This window comes from Arvicola amphibius, chromosome X (genome assembly GCF_903992535.2).
Source record: "Arvicola amphibius chromosome X, mArvAmp1.2, whole genome shotgun sequence".
NCBI classification, from domain to species: domain Eukaryota; kingdom Metazoa; phylum Chordata; class Mammalia; order Rodentia; family Cricetidae; genus Arvicola; species Arvicola amphibius.
The window spans coordinates 29,976,040-29,994,945 of NC_052065.1; the positions used below are offsets into that span (position 1 = coordinate 29,976,040).

General features: G+C 40.5%; 1 protein-coding gene across 1 annotated transcript in view; it reads left to right on the top strand.

Moving 5' to 3' along the window:
* The first annotated feature begins 12,364 nt into the window (after nt 1–12,364).
* Maoa (monoamine oxidase A) overlaps nt 12,365–18,906 on the top strand; it is a 75,373-nt gene continuing 68,831 nt past the window's right edge. The window contains 1 exon segment of the mRNA XM_038316168.1: nt 12,365–12,528. Within this exon segment, the coding sequence (XP_038172096.1) occupies nt 12,456–12,528 (73 nt within the window). The 5' untranslated portion in view covers nt 12,365–12,455.

Here is an 18,906-nt window from a genome sequence, read left to right on the forward strand (position 1 = left end):
GTTTAATGAAGTTTGACCAGTCATTGAACAAAAGATAAATTAAAGTATTTTTCTTTACATAAATGGGAACATCATGTAACAGATTACAGCAATGTTGAGAAATTTCACCTATAGACTTCAGAAGCTATCTTATGTCCTTGATACCCTTTGGGCTAGTGGAAGCTAGTGGTCTATTAGTGCATTCCTAAAGGATTTTCCTAATAATAATAGTCACAAGGATGGACGTTAGGTTGTGCACAGAAGCTAAAGAACCCAAGATACTTTGGCTCTAGACCTGCAAAATTTTGATGCTTGACAAACATGAAAGTTCTATAATCAAGCTTGTAGAATCTTAAATAAGTTTGGCTCTTTTTTTTGGAAACTTCAATTCACATGTAGAAGGTACATTTTAGGTAAAATGAATAAATCACAAGCCCTTTTTTCAAGTTTACATACCCTTATTTTCTGAAACAGAAAGAGAATTCTGAGGCCAATTATGAAGAGATGCCAAGGGTAAACATATAAACAATAATAAGTTTTGTTATATAGATTTGTTGATGTCTTTATTATTGATAAAAATATCTAGTCATTTGCTTGTCCTTTTTATGAAAGAGAGAAAGGGATGGAGAGATAGAGAAAAAGAGAGAGCAAGTGGAGCCACACTATGTAGATATAATTTCTCCTACCAAAGGTAATCTGTTTTCTGAGTTTTTCCTGTTGTGATAGTATCTTCTCAAACTAATCATTTCAAGAGATATGCATGGTGGCACAGGTCTGTAATCCATAGCAGTTGAGAGGCTGACCAAGAAATGTAGAGAGTTCAAGGCAAGCATTGGCTGCACAGTCAGTCATCCATACTAGCTTATAGATCTCTTATAGAGGTCTGAAACTAGATTTCCCTCCCCCAAAATTGAGCTCAAAATAATCATTACACCAAAACGGCATATTTTAGGTTACTATATTAGTCCCTTACAGTCATTGTGAGTTGGGATATTTTAGTCTTTTACACTAAAATACAAATAAGAGATAATATACAATCTAAGTTGTTAATAAAAATTCAAAATGGAAGTGCTTCTACAGGAACCCCTGGAAACTTGCCTGCAGTGGTGGCTATGTAACTCAAAGATAATTCAGCAGAAAATAAAATTAGATCAAAATTGAAAGGGCTGCTTGCTGTTTTTCATAGAACCTAGAATATTTATAGGTAAACCATGCCTATGACATATTCATCTTGGCAGCTTTGTCCTTTGTTCTTTAATTGTGGGCAAATAAAATTTCAAAAATGGCAGTAGGAAAAGTAATAGAGCATGGATTTGTCTGTTCCCACGGACTCGTGTTCCTAAGAACACTTTCCATGGACGTTATTCCCTCCCTGACTCAATAAAAGTCAAGCCACTATTCTAATCATCCAAAGAGTAATGACTAAAGTGGTCATTACCACTAGAAATCAATAGGTTTTGAAAAATTCAGCAGTTGGTGAGTCTTGGCTGGCTGTTTAAGCAAATGATGTTAATGATTTCTGTGCCAATCTGGATAGCAATGTGTCCAAATGAACAAAATATCCATGATTACATAGGAAACCAATTACACTGAAACATAGTAAAGTGTTAAAATTTTACAGTAAAATAATATAGGTTATTTTAATTAGTAACTTAAATAGCAAGGTCTAGAATTGGGGATTTTCATTAATTTTGAAGCATCACATTGATTATAAAAGGATTTTATAACACAGCTATATAATAGTTAATGCCTGCGATTTTTGCTGGTGTCAAGTTTACAGGTGATATACAGTAGTTTATTTTCTATGCTTATAATCAAGACATATCAATTTCAGTAAAGTTAATGGAGTCAATAATTATTTTTTTAATTTACTATTGAAGACAGGATCCTTATTCCTTGGCATCCGAAGTTCTATAAACATGTGGCAACATCATGCCCAGTCAACATTTTTTTCTTTTTAAGAACGCAGTTTCTGGGGTTAGATAGATGGCTCAGTGGTTAAGAGCACTTGCTACTCTTTTTTTTTTTTTTTGGTTTTTTCGAGACAGGGTTTCACTGTAGTTTTAGAGCCTGTCCTGGAACTAGCTCTTGTAGACCAGGCTGGCCTCGAACTCGCAGAGATCCGCCTGCCTCTGCCTCCCAAGTGCTGGGATTAAAGGCGTGCGCCACCACCGCCCGGCGAGCACTTGCTACTCTTGCGGAGGACCAGGGTTCCCAGAACTCACATCAGGTGGCTGGCAATCCTCTGTAACTCCAGTTACAGAAAATGTAGTACCATCCTTTGACTACTGCAGGCATGCACACAAGCACAGAATTAAAAGTAAAGTATCTTCACACACACAGACACACACACACACACACACACACACACACTCACAGACACAAAACTGAAGGATTTCTAAAAGCATAGGTGCTCTGCACTTACAATAAGAGTTGTTAGCTTCAAAATTCAATTCCAAACATGGAAGCTACTGAAATTAGTGAGAGAAATAAATGTAAAAGAAACAAAACAAAACAAAACAAGGCTGGAAAGATGGCTGAGGAAGGTAAGCCATTTGTCACTAGATAGACCTGACAGCCTGTGTTTGATCCCCAAAACTCACACAGTCAAAGGAAAGAACCAACTCTTACAGACTTTTGAACATACTAAATGTGGGACCCTCACCCCTTATTCTCAAAGGGGCAAGAAGAAATTTCCTAGCAGAATGTTTCCCCAGGAAGATAGTGGCCTTCCCCTCTCTCACCCAGGATATTCCAAGCACAAGGTCACTTAGCTCAGCCCAGACAGCCACCTGGTACAGGCTGATAAAGATGGCCTAACTCAAGAACAGTGGCCTTGCTCTAAGAACAAGGAGAAACCTGACTTAACAGAATGGGAGGGAGCAAGGGTCCTTTTACCCGTGCCAAAGCATCTTCAAAGATTCTCTTTGTAGTTATGCCTTTAAGAGATTACCCCACAGAGGAGATACAACTCCTCTCTACCTTGTTGTAAGGGGGATGGGGATGGAGATGAGTTCCAAACATGTTTGTATTATGCTGATTAAACCTTGCTTATTACAGTCTAGGCCTCTCTGGTGGTCTCTCTCTGGGGGTCATAATCTGGGCACAACACTAAATAAATACTAAATAAATAAATAAGTGTAAAATATGTTGAAAATGAGTTTTATTGATGCTCATCTTCATCTACCTAAACTGTCCTAAGAACTTGAAGAAACAATCCTGTACTCTTTCCAGAGCAGCAAATTTAGAATGGTATATTGAGCAAGCTTATATACTGTATTACAATTTTATTTTTTAAAAATATTTTTGAGACAGAATCTAGCTATTAAGCCCAGGCTGGCCTTGAACTTTTGCTACTTATACCATCATCCTTAGTGCTGGGATTGCCACCAGGGATTCTTCATTTTTGGGTGATGTTTTTCAGGCTCTCACTCAAAAGTATAACATACAAAATAGATATAATTTCAGTTCTGCTTATCGGTTGCCATAGTAGGCCCCATTTACAGAGTTGGTCATATTGCAGGGTCAAATGCAACAAGGAGCACAACACAGACTCACCTGGAATTTCTTGTTTCTTTTGAGACAAAGTCTCCCTTGGTATCCTATTTTGTCTCAGCTTCCTGTGTGGTGGGATGCAGGCATCACACCTTCTTTACTACTTAGGATTTCTGAGTAGACTTCCAAAGACTGGCATATTTACAATAGTATGAACTGGGTTAACCAGAGATGTTGAAGCATTCACAGATTAGCAGCTGCTCGAAATGACTGTGCATGGAGAAAAGCAGTGTTAAGGGATACATACCAGCTGAGAGTTGAAGCTATGGAGGATGGCAGGTGTAGTACTGTGGAGGTGACCAAGACCACGACCTCAGCTTAGTATTAGGTGGGGCTAGGGACAAGAAGATGTTAACAGTGATTGAATAAACACGTGAACTTTCTTTCCTGTCCTTTAGTCCCTTGTTGGTCCTCACTCCCATGGACCAAATCGACCACAACTTTAAAGACAAGGACATCAAAACCATGCATCTTAAGGGGGTCACAGCAGAACAGAGAAGGATGCAAAATGGGTGTGGAAGAGGAAGATATGGAGGCCATCATTTGCCTTCAGCCCTTTTAGATAGTGTTTTTACAAAAACAGGTCGAGGAAATTGAAGTTAGTTATCTGGCTTATAATTCATGTCCTTTTTTAAATGGATGCTTTTAAGAAAGGTTCTGTTTGCCTCAAGTTCCATATTGATCAAACTGTGTAGATAACCGTTTGTTTATCATGCCATTTTCCTTTGCCCCCCCCCCCCCCCCAGCCAGTGGGGATGCCTGGAGCTGTAATCTCTAAAGTGAAGCTGATTTGAACTTAATTGCTAATCTACTCAAGGATGGCACTGCCTGGCTTTAAAAACAATTCTTGTTTTTCAAATTGTGTCTTGAAATATTGAAAGTTCAGGGCATGATTTAAAGAAGACTGGACTTAAATTTGCCTAGGGCCACATGATTCAGATGGTATCCTGATTCTTGTCTTTTGAGGCGAAGCAAAAGCAAACACGTTTATAAATGTCAGACATGGCCCCTCTAGGCCCTCTAGGGACTATTGATATAGACAGCCAGAGCCAGCATGTAACAAATTATCCAAGAGGCTTGATTCAATATCATCGCTGGCCTGGAATCTGGGAAAGAATTGGTGCTGATGTGTTTGGAAAGTTTTAACCTTCCCTCTATATTCTGCCCTGCACATAGGAACTTCTCTTAAAGGGGCATCAGTTCTTGGTATTTGAGGCTAAAAACTTGTTCTTGAACCATAAAATAACTGGGATTAAGGATCCCCTTTCTCATCACTCTCCACTCAAGTCACTTATCATTTGTTAAGGAACTCAATCACATTTGTGCTTTATGTTCTTGGGAGATGTTTCTGAGTTTTTTCATTTGATCCACATATATCTCAGTGGGACTCCTTTACACTATAGGGCATATTTCAAAGCGTTTTTCTTATTGTTTTCTATTTTTCCCAGCCCAGTCATAACTGTCAAGATAGACTAAAGACCAATTTCACTCCTGCTGGCTACCATGCAGATCAAATAAAGGTGTATAAAATACTAATACTAATACTACTAATAATAAATCATTCAAAAAACTTCTGGGGCTGGGGGACTGGAGCGATAATAGCTCAGTTGGTAAGGAGCTTGCCACACATGTATGAAGATATGAGCTTTATCCCAGGATCCATATAAAAAGTCAGACACAAGGGTGGGCATACCTCGTGATGACAGAGCTAGAGAGGAGAGAGTGGCGGACTGGCCAGCCAGCCTAGCTGAAACATCAAGTCGCAAGTCCTACTAAGTGACGCTGCCTCAAGAAACAAGATAGGCTGCTCTGCTTAGGAACAACACCAGAGGTTGTCCTCTAGCCTACACACATATGTGCAAGCATACCTACATACACATATATACTCACATGCACAGAAACACAAAAATATGAGTTCAAGCAGACTAACTTAGGTATCCTGGTTTGCTTTCCAGTTCTGTGGAAAAAAAAAAAACAGGACCAAAGGTAACTTGGAGAAGAGATGGATTATCTATCCCAACACTTAGAAAAGTCAGGGCAGAAGCTCAAGGCAGGAACCTGGAAGCAGAAACTGAAACAGATATTTTGGAGAAATGTTGCTTACTGGCTTGATCCCCATGACTCGCTCAGGGTGGCACTACCTGCACAGACTGGATCCACCCATACCCATCATAAATCAAGAAAATGCCCCCATATACGTGCTCACAGGCCAATCTGATAGAGGCATTCTGTCAAATAAAGTCTTTCTAGATGACCCTAACTTGTGTCAAATTGTAAAAACAAACAAAAAAACCAAACTAGTTCATGTGCCAAATGTGGATTATCAACAACATATATGCTACTTTTTCCTCTCCTAGGAAATTAGATAATTCAAGGAATAGGCAAAGTAGAAAGAGAGGGCAATGTGGATTCAAACAGAACAAAACAATAATGGGAGGAATGAACTTTCCTTGTCTTGAGAATCAGATAGTTAACTAAAAAAGATTCAAAGAAGAGCTATGTTTGACTTCAAATTTCCTTTCTCCCTTCCCGTGAATTTATAAGCTATGGATTATATTAGAACAGGGCTAGGGCTTGGCTTCAATGGTAGAATATTTTCTTAGCATGTGTAAGGCTCTAGATTACATCTCTAACATCAAAAAATTATGTTGGAGATTTTTTGTTCTCTCTCTCTCTCTCTCTCTCTCTCTCTCTCTCTCTCTCTCTCTCTCTCTCTCTCTCTCTCTCTTTCTCCTAGGTCTGTCCCTTTATCCCAGGATGCCCTGGAACTCACTGTGTAACTCAGGTTGACCTCAAACTCATGGTGATCCTCCTAGCACTCCATTCTGAATGCTGAGAATCCAGGTGTGAGCTACCACACTTCCACTGACCACTTTCAAGTCTCCTTCACCTCCACCTTCTGATCCTTAAGCAAAATGCAGAGGTGGGATATGTGAGAGGAGAAGCCCAGCCATTGCTGAGATGGAGCTGAACAGGACCAGATGGAAGTATTCTTGAACAGGGCAACAACTGACACATTTATTTTTCCACATCAATCTAAAGTATATAATCCAGGTATGGTGGTATATCCCTGTAATTCCAGCACTCAGGAAGCTGAGGCTGGAGGATGGTGAGTTTAAGGCCAATTTTGAACTTTTTAAAAGAAGAAAAAAATGCAACAGAAGTTTCTTAGCTTCTGACATTCCTAGTAGACACAATCTCACTGCAAAGTCCCAGTTCCTCTGGCTCTTACAATCTTTCTGCCAATTTATTTATAATGATCACTGAGCCTGAGGCTCAGGAGTTGTCTCAATTGGGACTGGGCTGCACAACTCTGCATTTTGATTGGTTGTGATCTTCTGTAATTGTCTCTGTAGCAAAGAGAAGTTCCTTTGATGGGGGGAGAAGGACTACATTCTTCTGGGTATAAGGACCAATATTTAGATGTAGTTAGGGAGTGTGATAGTTAGACATGCAAATGTAGGCAGGGGAAATCTCACAAGGCCTCACACTTACCAAAGAGCTATGGGCGGCTAAGGAATGCTGAGTGAGGACTGGAGAAAAAGTCTTTTCCAGTGAAGCAAACACCAATTAGTTATCCGATACCAAATGGTGAACTCTGAAAACATACATATGAGTAACATTATGCAAACTTAGAAGGGTTATTTGTTTAGTAATACACACATACATATATACAAAGGTATATATACATATATATTTCTCTTTCTATTTATCTAATTAGCTACCTATTGTTTTAATGGGGAGCTATACTCCAGTTTTTGTTGTGGAGACAGAGTCTTACTATGTATTCTAGATTTGTCTGGGACTTAGTATATAGCGCAGGCTGGTCTTGAACTCACTATCCTAATATATTAGCCTCCCTGATCCTGAGATTATTATAGTGTACCACACAAGCCAGACCAGTTGTTATATAAAATGTTGAGATTTTGTCTGTTGCTCTCTGGTGAGTGAACTGATGCTAATTTTTGTAAGAATAATATGTAAGCCAGAGTACGTACTTAACTGCTTTATGCTAAAAGACATACACATTAGATTAATGATGACAAGTGATTCAAAGTTCACCATTTCCACCAGGTGGGGACTGGACTGCCGGACCTCTTCTTTATAAAATCATGTTTTTTTCTCCTTATAGTTAATAAAATAAAATAAAAAGGAATACTTCGAATAGTCAGAACTCAGAAAGGCAGGCCAACCTAACCGAATCTGGGATCCTGTGTTGGTGTTGGTTCTCAAGGACTGCATTTTAGGGGTCAGGGATTTGGGGAAGGAAAAGTACATTATCTTCAGGTGAATCCACTTTCCTGATGGTTATCCTCCAGCCAGGTCCTTTAAAGAAGGAGACCTGGACATGGGGAAATCAAAGGCATCTCCACGTAGAGGTAGAGTTACTAGTTACACTAACAATTGTGAGGATTACCTCAAGTTTGCCATCAACCTAATCTATATAGTAAATTCTAGCCCAGCCAGGGGGCTGCACAATGAGACCATGTCTCCATAAAGAAGCAGTCATTTATTTCTATATCGACTATTTGACACTTTTTGTAAAGAAGAGCTTCCCATTTTCATTCATAATTCGTGTGTGTTTGTGCGCTGGAGACTGAATGCCAAACCTTATTTAAGGAGATCAGAGGACAATTTTCAGGGTCAGTTTCTCACCTTTCACCATGGACTCCAGGGATTGAATTCAGGTTTTTGGGCGTGTGAATCAAGAACTTTTACCTGCTGAGCCATCTCACTGGCTGGGGATTCCATTTTTAATCCATTTCTCTGTATTTGTAACAGGGATAAAGAGCAGAAACACACTGGTAAAATACAATGAGCTTTGAATTTGTTTTACTAAGAATTACCATCATTTTTGTTTTTGTTATGAGATGCGGTCTAACACTCTAGCCCATGGTGGACTAGAACTCATTATATAGCTTCGGTTAATGTCAACATCACAATCCTCCTCAGTGCAGGGATTATAGGTATGTGCCACTATAGCAAGCCTTATAAGTTTTTAAAATTACATTTGCTTATTTTGTGTGTGGTGGGGCACACCTATACCACAGTGCACATGTGAAGGTTGTGGGACCCTCACCCCTTATTCTCAGGGGGGCTGGAAGAAATTTTCTAGCAGAATGTTTTCCCAGGTAGATAGTGGCCTTCCCCTCTCTCACCCAGGACATTCCAAGCACAAGGTCACTTAGCTCAGCCCAGACAGTCACCTGGTGCAGGCTGATAAGGATGGCCTAACTCAAGAACAGTGGCCTTGCTCTAAGAACAAGGAGAAACCTGACTTAACAGAATGGGAGGGAGCAAGGGTCCTTGTACCCGTGCCAAAGCATCTTCAAAGATTCTCTTTGTAGTTATGCCTTTAAGAGCTTACCCAACAGAGGAGATACAACTCCTCTCTACCTTGTTGTAAGGGGGATGGGGATGGAGATGAGTTCCAAACATGTTTGTATTATGCTGATTAAACCTTGCTTATTACAGTCTGGGCCTCTCTAGTGGTGTCTCTCTGGGGGTCGTAATCTGGGCACAACAAAGGTCAGAGAACAGTTTGTAGTTCATTCTTTCCTCCTACCATTTATTCTTGGGGATTGAACTCAGGTTGCCAAGCTTAGCACTGTCTTTCCTCCACTGAGAGCTGCCTCTCTGATCCCATTACAATTCTTTTTAATACTCAAATTGTTTCAATTCTATTTGGTGACTTTACTTACAACAAATGTGCCTTCTGATTGGTAAGTAGTAGCTGGACTGATAGACACTCTAAAAAGCTGTAAATTACTGAAGCAAGCATAACCCCTCGTTTCTTCTAGTGTGATGACTGCTAATCTAGTATCTCATGTGAGAGGCCTTGGAAATTAAGGCTATAGGATTATTTTAATAAAACATACTTGCTTCTCTGAGGTATAAGGTTGCAAACCTAGGCTAGGTCTCCCACGTGTCTAGTGTGAATCCTGTTCCCTTAGACCTAAATTATCACCTGGAATACTAGACAGAACAGTTGGAATCCAGTTATTTGGACTGTTCTGTGATTTGAAGGCAAGCACTAACTGCCTGATGGCAAGTTAGTTTTTGCTGTATATCTCTTTCAGCTGATTTACAACTAAAACAGGTATCCCTAAGAACTGGAGGTTTTCATAAAATCCATGAAGATGTCTTAGTAAGAGCTGAACTATTTTTAAAAAATCCGAAGAGCAATTTCATTGCTATCTTTTGTATCACATCCTCACCCATCTATCTATAATTTATCCTCATAGTTCTTGAGAAGTAAATATTTTTTACATGAGGATGTAAATGCACAAGTATAAAACCATGCTGTTAATATTCACAGCTTGATTTTATAAGTGGATAATATCCTGGAAATTGCTGCAATTAGTCAGAGCCCTTCATTTTTTAAATTTGTTGTTTTGGGGCTAGTGAGATGGTTGAGTGGATAAAGGCACTTGTTGCCAAACTTGATGACCTAAATTAGATCCCTGGACCTACATATGGTAGGACAGAACAGACTTCAGAGATTTTCCTGTGATCTCCACAAGAGGACCAAGGTACATGTGTACCCACACACAAAATAAATTCAATAAAATTGTAATTTAGTGTGTCATTGTGTAGACATATGGTAACTCAGAAAACTAAACTCCCGTGAATGGGCTTATAAATAATTCCAGAAGCTTTGCATGCTAATGCTTACACAAAGCCCCAATTAATAGGGAGGCCAAGGTGAGGAGGAGGATCACTTGAACTCAGGAGTTTGAGACCAGTTTGATCAATACAGTGTCACTATCACACTCCATGTTCAAAAGAAAGAAACTTTAAGTAAAATAAATAGAAGTGGTATCTCGGGTGTGGGAGGGGTGGATATGATCAAGTTACATTATATGCAAGTATGAAATTTTGTCAACAAATAAAAATTATTTTTCAACAAAAGAAAATAAATACCCATGTGTTTGTGGAAGAATACTGTTAGACTAAACTCTCCTTTGCCTCCCTACCACTCTCCACAATCCCTAGCCAGCCCCACCCCCATACCCCTAGGGCCTGGAGCTCACGTGACAGAGTAGGCCAGCAATCCTTCTGGCCTGGCCTGTGAAATGCTTGATTACAAGTGTGTGCCACTATGTTCTATACTGCCCCACACCCTTTCTTTCTTTCATTTACACCTTAGGCTTCCTTTAGCTTTCGATTTTAAACTTTAGTGCCACTTAATGTGTGGTATCAGAGTTACTTTTCTCCCATACTTCTTTAGACACTGGTCCCTTCACCTGAAAACACACCACAAAAAACTAAGAACCGCTCCGCAGGACAGGCATTCCACCTCCACCCTTTCCGCCCCTCCCCCTAGCCCGTCCAAGACGGCTGCGTGGCTGTGCGGCTGCGCCGAAAGCCCCGCCCCATGACGTCGCCAGAGGGCTAGACCAAACTGAACTAAGCCGAGTTCCGCAACTCGTCCTTCGGCTTTTTCTCCTTTACATATTTGCTTTCTTGGGCCCACCTCGGCTCAGAACTCTTCAGGTCAAAAGATACTATGAAACCGGAAGGTTACTAATCCGCACCACTGCGCGCGCGGATTCCGCTCACAGGCGGCCCCCTCTCTGTTCCCGGTGGTATCGTCCAGTCCCTGAGGCAGGCGCCTGGCTCAAGCACTTTGGCGGGAAAGGCGGAGCCGCCTCGCGCCGACGCCTCGTTTCCCCGCCTCCGAGTGGGCCGGGCGCTTGGGTTGGGCCTCAGGCTGGTAACGGCTTGGGCCCTGAAAGCTGCTCGCTGTTGAGTGGAGGGTTCAGCCTTGTGGTTCGCTGTGTCCCGCCGCTGAGAGAATTATGGCCGAAAAGCCCTCCCCAGGCGGCGGCAGGCGTGGCCGCGGCTTCAGGGGACGTGAGGGGGAATGGGCCCTCGGAACTCGGACTCCGCCTTCCCTGACCCCAGTGGCGATGCCCCGCCAAGGCAGCACCCCTAGCAGCTCACGCGAGTCCTCCCACTCTCAGTGGCAGACCGCCTCCCAACCCCTTTCCTCCGCTCACACGAACTGGTCCAATGAGGAGCTGCTTGGTTCCTTTAGTTCCATCAACCTCTCTGAGCTCAGTGATTATCCTGGCCAAAGGAATGATCCCAACTTAGAGTCTTGTTCCTCGGACTTAAACGTTCCCAGGCAGAGCGACCAGGTCCCTATACCTGCCTCGGACTCGTCCCTCCTTAGCTCTGTCTCCCAGCACCTATCTGTACTAGAATCCGCCCCACTCCCGCATTCATCCCTTTCTTTTGGGCAAAGGTCCTCGGTGACTTTTGCGCAAGTGTCTTCGGTGCTTTCTAGACCTAGTACTTCTCTAGAGTCAGAACTTGGGTCTACCCATCTCACAGTGTTCAGCACTCCCCGAGGGTCAGTAGAGGAGCCCACTCGACCCTCATTGTCTAGCTACAACTGGGGATTATCACTAGAACCTCCCGAAGAAAGTAACGCGTCCCTGACTTCCTTACAACTACCCGACACTTCACTGGTGTCGGCAGAAGACTCCCCCATGCACTCTCCATCCGTTTCTTCTTGGTTATCCACAACATCACCTTCTGCACCCAGTTTCCCTTCCCAGCTGCCAGTACAAAGCTCACTACTTAGGTCCCCAGCTCCCCCACTGTATAACCCCCTAGGCTCGATGCAGGAACCTCCTCCTTTTCATGCCCCTTCAGTGCCTTTTCTAGGGCCATCCGAGCCCAGTGTGTGGGGCTCTCCCTGGGTATCTCAGCTAGGATCAGCTCCGCCCCTGAGCGCTCCCCGTGCCGTTGCACAAGGGCCTGCTCCGCCCTCAGGGCCGGGCTCCCCACGGGTATGGGTAAAAAGATCGGCTCCGCCCTCGGACAGTAGGCTAGGGGCCGTACAAGGGTCTGTTCCACCCTGGGCGGTCCCCTCTTTTAAACGCAAGTCTCCGGAGAATCTCACCCAAACCATGACGAGTCTGGAGAAGTCTAATATCGCAGGCCACATGTTCGACGTAGTCGTGATTGGAGGCGGCATCTCAGGTCAGTTTGTGTCTTTAACAGTAGCTTAAGGGGCCCTGGCTGACCAGGTACTTGCAATGTTCTTGTTGTGTTTGGCAGGATCTTTCTCCTGCTTGTGAGAGTGTGTCTATGGCAGGGCCCCAGATCCTGCCAGATGGGAGCAGGAGTTGGTCCCTTTCCTGGTGGTATGCACTGGTGGAGGGAAGCAAAATAATTTGACTCCTACTACTAAATACTAATGATTAATTAGTTCTTGCTGTGCAATTACATTTAGCACGTTACATGAGTTTCCTCTGCTCTCAACAGTCTTGTAAGTGGGCAACACATTTACTATTTTACAAAACCAAGAATCTGTGGTTTGAGAGTTTCAGTAACTCTGCTGAGGTCTAATCTCCTCCCTGGGAAGCTGCAGACCTCTTTTCTTCCATTTAAGACCATCTCTTGCAATTCCCGAGGTGGTTGCTTGGCCTCCCTCATTTCACATCCTTTTCTCTGAACAGAATATCAGAGAATGTTGAAGTCGGTCATAGTAGAATTAGTTCAGTTTTGCTCTTCTCCAAAGCACCATTGCTTAGAAGATTTGAGTAGGTAAAAAATGAGACAGAATCCTTTAGGAATAGGTAATTTTTTTTTTTAAAGGAGCTACCTACTCCTTTGTTTTTTCCTACTTCTGGTGGTGTTTTTTTTAGAACTTCAATAAAACTGTGGGGTATTTGTTTCTTCATAAAGCAAAAGCTGGAGTGGGTTAGGGAGTACCCTGCACTTTGTCCTGGCTTAGATGGCTTATCAGGTAAGGAGTACACGAACCTTTTCTCTATTTTCCTGGAGACCGCTTCAATATTTGTATATTAAATTGCCATTATATTGTCATTTTGGAAAATTTTAGGGATTATGATTTGGCTCTATGTAGAAGCCCAAACTGAAATGTCCCCTTTCCCTTATCTGCACTTAGAAAGAGGGAGAAAGACTGGAAAGGGAGTAAATAGGGTGGCTCCAAATTATCCATTTTAATTAATACCCCCTTTGAGTAGACCATAGATGTGCTTATGTATTAATTTTAGATGCAGGTAATTTTGGACTCACCCTGTTTTGGGAAAACAATCTTAATCACCAGCTTGGTATGAACTGCTTCTTTGGTAGTCCTAGCCAGTGGAAGCATTTGTACTGAAGCATCAGAGGGAAGCAGATCCTGGCAAAGAGTTAGAAAAAGGAGGAATTATAATTCTTTCCTTCTTTTGTTTCTTCTTTCAAGAAACACTTGTTGAGTGCCTACAGGTTAATGAATTGGCATTACCAAAAACCTGGTCCTTCTGAGCAAGTACCATAGAGGCAATATGGTTGTTTATCACTGGAATATAAATATGATAATATGTAATATAAATTGGTTAACACCATACCACAATTTGATGTTTTGCTGGGATTTTATTCTTCTTTTCTTGGTTTATCTTCAGTGGTCCTTAAAGAAAGCATTGTCTTTTTAAATTTTTTTGATGTTTGATTTTGAGTGTAGCCATTAGCAGCTGAACTATCTCTCCAGCCTGACTTTTTAAATTTTTTATGAAACATGTATCTCACAATGGCATCCAATTTAATATGTAGCCATGTATGAACTTGGACTTCTGATTTTCTAACATATGACTACCAAGTGCTCAGATTGCAGATGTGGGATAACATGTCTGCTTTATGTAGTATTGGGGATTAACCCCAGGGCTTTATGCCTGGTAGGAAAGCACTCTATCAAGTGAGCTATATCCCGGGCCCTGTCTTTTATTTTTCTTTTGTCTAATTGCTTGGTCTTTCTCCTTTTTCACACTTGACTGCTAATATTTAGTCATCAACAGATGTGTATTTTGAATGTAGCTGATGAACCTTAAACTGGGATCCTTTCTGATCTCATTCTAAATGAATTACCAGCTTCATACTGAGTCATGCTACAATTTTGCTTTCTTCTTTTTTTTTTTTTTTGTGGTGGTACTGTATTGAGACAGGGTCTCGTGTAGCATAGGCTGGACTTGAAATCCATGTGTATCTAGAATGACTTTGAGCTTCTAGTCCTCCTGCTTCCCCCTCTAAGTGCTGGGATTACACTTGTATGCTACCATACCAGGTGTATTGATTGCTTATTTCTTAAAGAGAACATCCAAATTACATGTAACCCCACAAAAAGTTGAACCTATTCTTGGTAATTATTAACTAGTTCATTTCTTTGGGAGGGTCATAGAGACATTTTTTGTTTGCTTAATGTGCTTACTTATTCCAGACACCAACTTTCAGTTCACCAGCAACATAGGAAAAAAGTGTCATTTCTACCAGTCATATCTGAGAGATTTTTAGGAGCCAAACTGACTAGAAATATTCCTTTCTGTGTGTTGTCATCCAAAATGATTTATTGCTAACCTAGATGTGGGTGCCTATCTGACTCAGGTATTAGATACAGGCTGAATGTTTCATGAACATGAACATTCTTGTGAACTCCACATCTCTTTATTTAGGCTTGCCATATCCAATGATGTGAATCCCATGATGCAGTCCTAGTTTGCTTGTTTGACACAGGTCCGCTATAGTCCAGAGTGGCCTCACATTTCACATTTGTCTGTAGCAGAGGCTACTATGACCTCCTGATCCTATTGTTTCTGTCTCACGAAAGCTAGAATTAAAGGTAAGGCCACTCCTCCCGGCTCCTGAATCAAATTTATGTATTTATTGAAGCTGAGTTGGAAGATTTTTTTTACAGTAATATTATTAACATAGATTTTAAGATCAAGGGTTAAAGGACAGTGGCAATTTGGAAGGAAGTTAAGATACACTTCAAAGCATCGGTCTGGGTTTCTCAAAGATAAACAGCTCCGTGCCAGTTTTAAACGCTTTGGAATATTCCTTAAAACTTCCTTGTTAGGATTTGTATACTCTAATCATGCTACCTATGCAACTATAATCTATGACCAATAATTAACATTTGCCATGTTAGGCTTTTTGTGTAGCTTCCAGAAGAGGACATATTCTAAATGGCATTACTAATAATTGATTCACGTGTAGAAAGCTTATCTTTGCACAAAGAATAGTATTTCCATTTTGTCATTGGAAACATAAGACAGAACATTTCCAACCATAATACCCTATTTTCTGTCCACCCATCTAATTAATGCTTTTATCCTGTGTTGGTATCCTGTGTTCCCTTGTAAAGGGAAACAGCCCTGCGTATAATTCATAATCTATAACCCATCCCTTTTGAAAGAACTTCCGTGTTTTCTGTGATACTATTGAGTACTGAAGTTTTATCATCCATTGATCATATGTTTTCCATTTTCTTTTAAAATCACCTTGAGGCTCTGCTGTGCTTCTTGTTCTATTCTCCAGTGTTCCCTTATGTATAGAAAGTTCTCAAGTATTTAAGTGGAATCTTTCTCTTTCTCTAAACTCATATGCCATAACTTATCTTTTTATGGATATTTTATACTTATATACTGCAGATTCCTCAGTTCCTTGACTCTTTTCCTGGATACCGTCTTTTCCATCATTTTTGATACATCCCTTTTCTCTGTTTTATTTAATTTGTTTATTTCTGAGACAGGTTCTTACATAGTCTAGGCTGAATTTGAAGTCACGTTGTAGCCAAGGGTGATCTTGACCTTTCGATCCTCTTCTCTCTGCTTCCTGAGTACTAGGATTACAGGTTTGCACCACACACCCTATTTTGTTTTCATGCATTCCCAGGGCTTCATGCATGCTAGGTGAACACTCCCAAATGAGCTACATCTCTGTCGTGTCCTTTTCTTTTATCTTCTATACCTCCTTACTAATTTTTTGATGTGCTAGAGAATAAACACCAGGCTTCACATATGCTATACATATACATCTACAACCGACTTACATTCTCAGGCCTTTTGTATTTCCTTTTCAGGTCCTTTGAGCTGGACTGACTCATTTTCTGCTTCCTCAGTTAACGTGTTCAAGCCCCCATTTCCAGGGCACTCTCGACTCCTGAAGCTTCCCTGACTATTTCCAGTGGCTGTGCTTTACAACAATAACTCTCTTCACATCCATCCTGCATGCAGTATTCTCTCAGGCTTTATTGATTTACTTTAAGCACTTCTTTTTCACCTTTCTACTCAAGTTCTTCAGTGGTCTCATATTACCAGCATTTCAAGACCTAATAATCCACACTGTCAATTATCTGGCTCACTTTCTGAACAAATAGTACTACCCACTTTTCCTCCATATGGATGTGAGGTTTAATCACAGTGCTTTCTGTCTTAGTGCTAGTCTGTTTATTTTGTCCATTTGTCTTCTGTGTTTTCATCTTAGCATAAGAAGTGCTTCTAACAGTTTATCCTATATGTTCTGCAATACCTGGATAATCACCCTAGCTCTCAATGATTTTTCTCCTTTCTTAAAGAGATTTTAATCTATGTTTAACAAGATATATTTATTTTCTGACGCTTAGTTCTCAGTTTTATTTTCAAGAACAATGTATCACTCTCAGACGTTAGACGCTAGTTCTTATTCGTAATTGTCACAGATGGAATAAATGACAAAATGATATTTGTCCTTATCCAATAATTTTTGAAATGATTTTTTTAGAGAGTGAAATAAGAAACAGAAAAAGGCTACCTTCTTAGGACAATATATATATATATATATATATATATATATGTGTGTGTGTGTGTGTGTGTGTGTGTGTGTGTGTGTATATTCTTAATAGGACTTTTGAAATCTTAGATGTTTGGGTCAGAGGGGTTTTTGTTTTTTTTTTTTTTTTTTTTCGAGACAGGGTTTCTCTGTGGTTTTGGAAGCCTCCTGGAACTAGCTCTTGTAGACCAGGCTGGTCTCGAACTCACAGAGATCCGCCTACCTCTGCCTCCCGAGTGCTAGGATTAAAGGCGTGCGCCACCACTGCCCGGCTCAGAGGGGTTTTAAAAGGCAACCTAGCTCAATCACCTACTATTGTAATCCTCCTGATAGCATCTCCTTAGTGATTATCTAACTATAGCTCTGAGTACAAGTAGGGAAGGGGAGTACTCTATTCCTCTAAGCAACTCAAGAGCTCTGGCCTGAACTTATTTAGACATTTTAGAGCTTCTGCTATATGCTGAGCAGTAGCTAGATCACAAGGATGGAAGGATATAAAGATAACTAGTATCCCTGCCAGAAATGTGCCCTTGTCTTCTTACAAGAAGTAGTAGGCAAATAATCAACATGAATACAGTGAGATAAATATTAATATTAAGAATATGAACAAAGTACTGGGACCTTGAGAATGAAGTATGATTTATCATAATAGATAGGGATAAGACAATTTAAAAAGACATCCCAAATAGTAGGCACCAGAGGAGCACTGGTGCCGAATCATGAATGTATATGCCAGACACAAGTAGTACTTAATTTAAATGCATGACAGAAATACATTTAAATGCATGACAGAAATACATTGGAGTGTGGGGGTGGAATTCCTTTGTACCTCTAGGAATGTGATCCTGGGAGCTACTTGGAGCCTTCACTGTGTCATGACTTCCTGTGAGTTTTGTGTTTCTGAACTGTGAAGAGTTAGCATGTACTTAATGAAAATATCTTAGTCATAATGCTGGATGGTTCTTGGTGAATAAAATGTTTTTTGTTTGTTTTTAAGTAAATACTAAGTATCATGTAGAAAGAGCTCTCATTGTATACATTTTTATCTTTAAGCCAAGCTCTACCACAATTAAGAGTACCAGAGCCTGGTACTTTATTAAATTAGCAGGGATTGAATTTTCTCATGATCGAAGACAGAAAAATCATTTTGCAAGAAGAATGACTAGTGCATCGAATTCTACATACTATAGTTCCCCCTTTCTGACATACATCACATGTAAAAATCATTTCTATAAGGATCATTTTAAACATTTTAACCCAGAACACGGTGGCACATACTGGTGGTTTTGCAGTGATTTTTAAAAAGCTTCCATTTTAAAAGAGGGCACTGGTTTTTGATAGCTTGCTTATTGGATATTCTGAGGGTCAGTGGGCATGAGAATTGTGTGCCTTTTAGGCTATTTCTTTTCATTTGTTTTTTTCATTAAAAGCCTGCCAGTATACTTTCATTCTATTGTGTAAGCTATTTTTGTTGTTTTTGAACAATAACACAAGAGTAAAATTTATTTGAATTCTGATTAAAAATCATTTTTTTAAATAGTCAAATGAACTTTTGGGTGAATCTGACATTGAATGAGCAGTTTTAACATTTAATCAGTGCTAATTGATTTGACTTTGTATATAACTCTCAGCTAATGTGATAAATGTTTTATAAAAATAAATCTAAATATAATATAATTACGTGTACCACAGAGACCAAGTATGGAGAAAAGGAATGTTATAATGCATTATTGATGAAATTGTACGCCATAATCTGTGCAGTTGTGATGC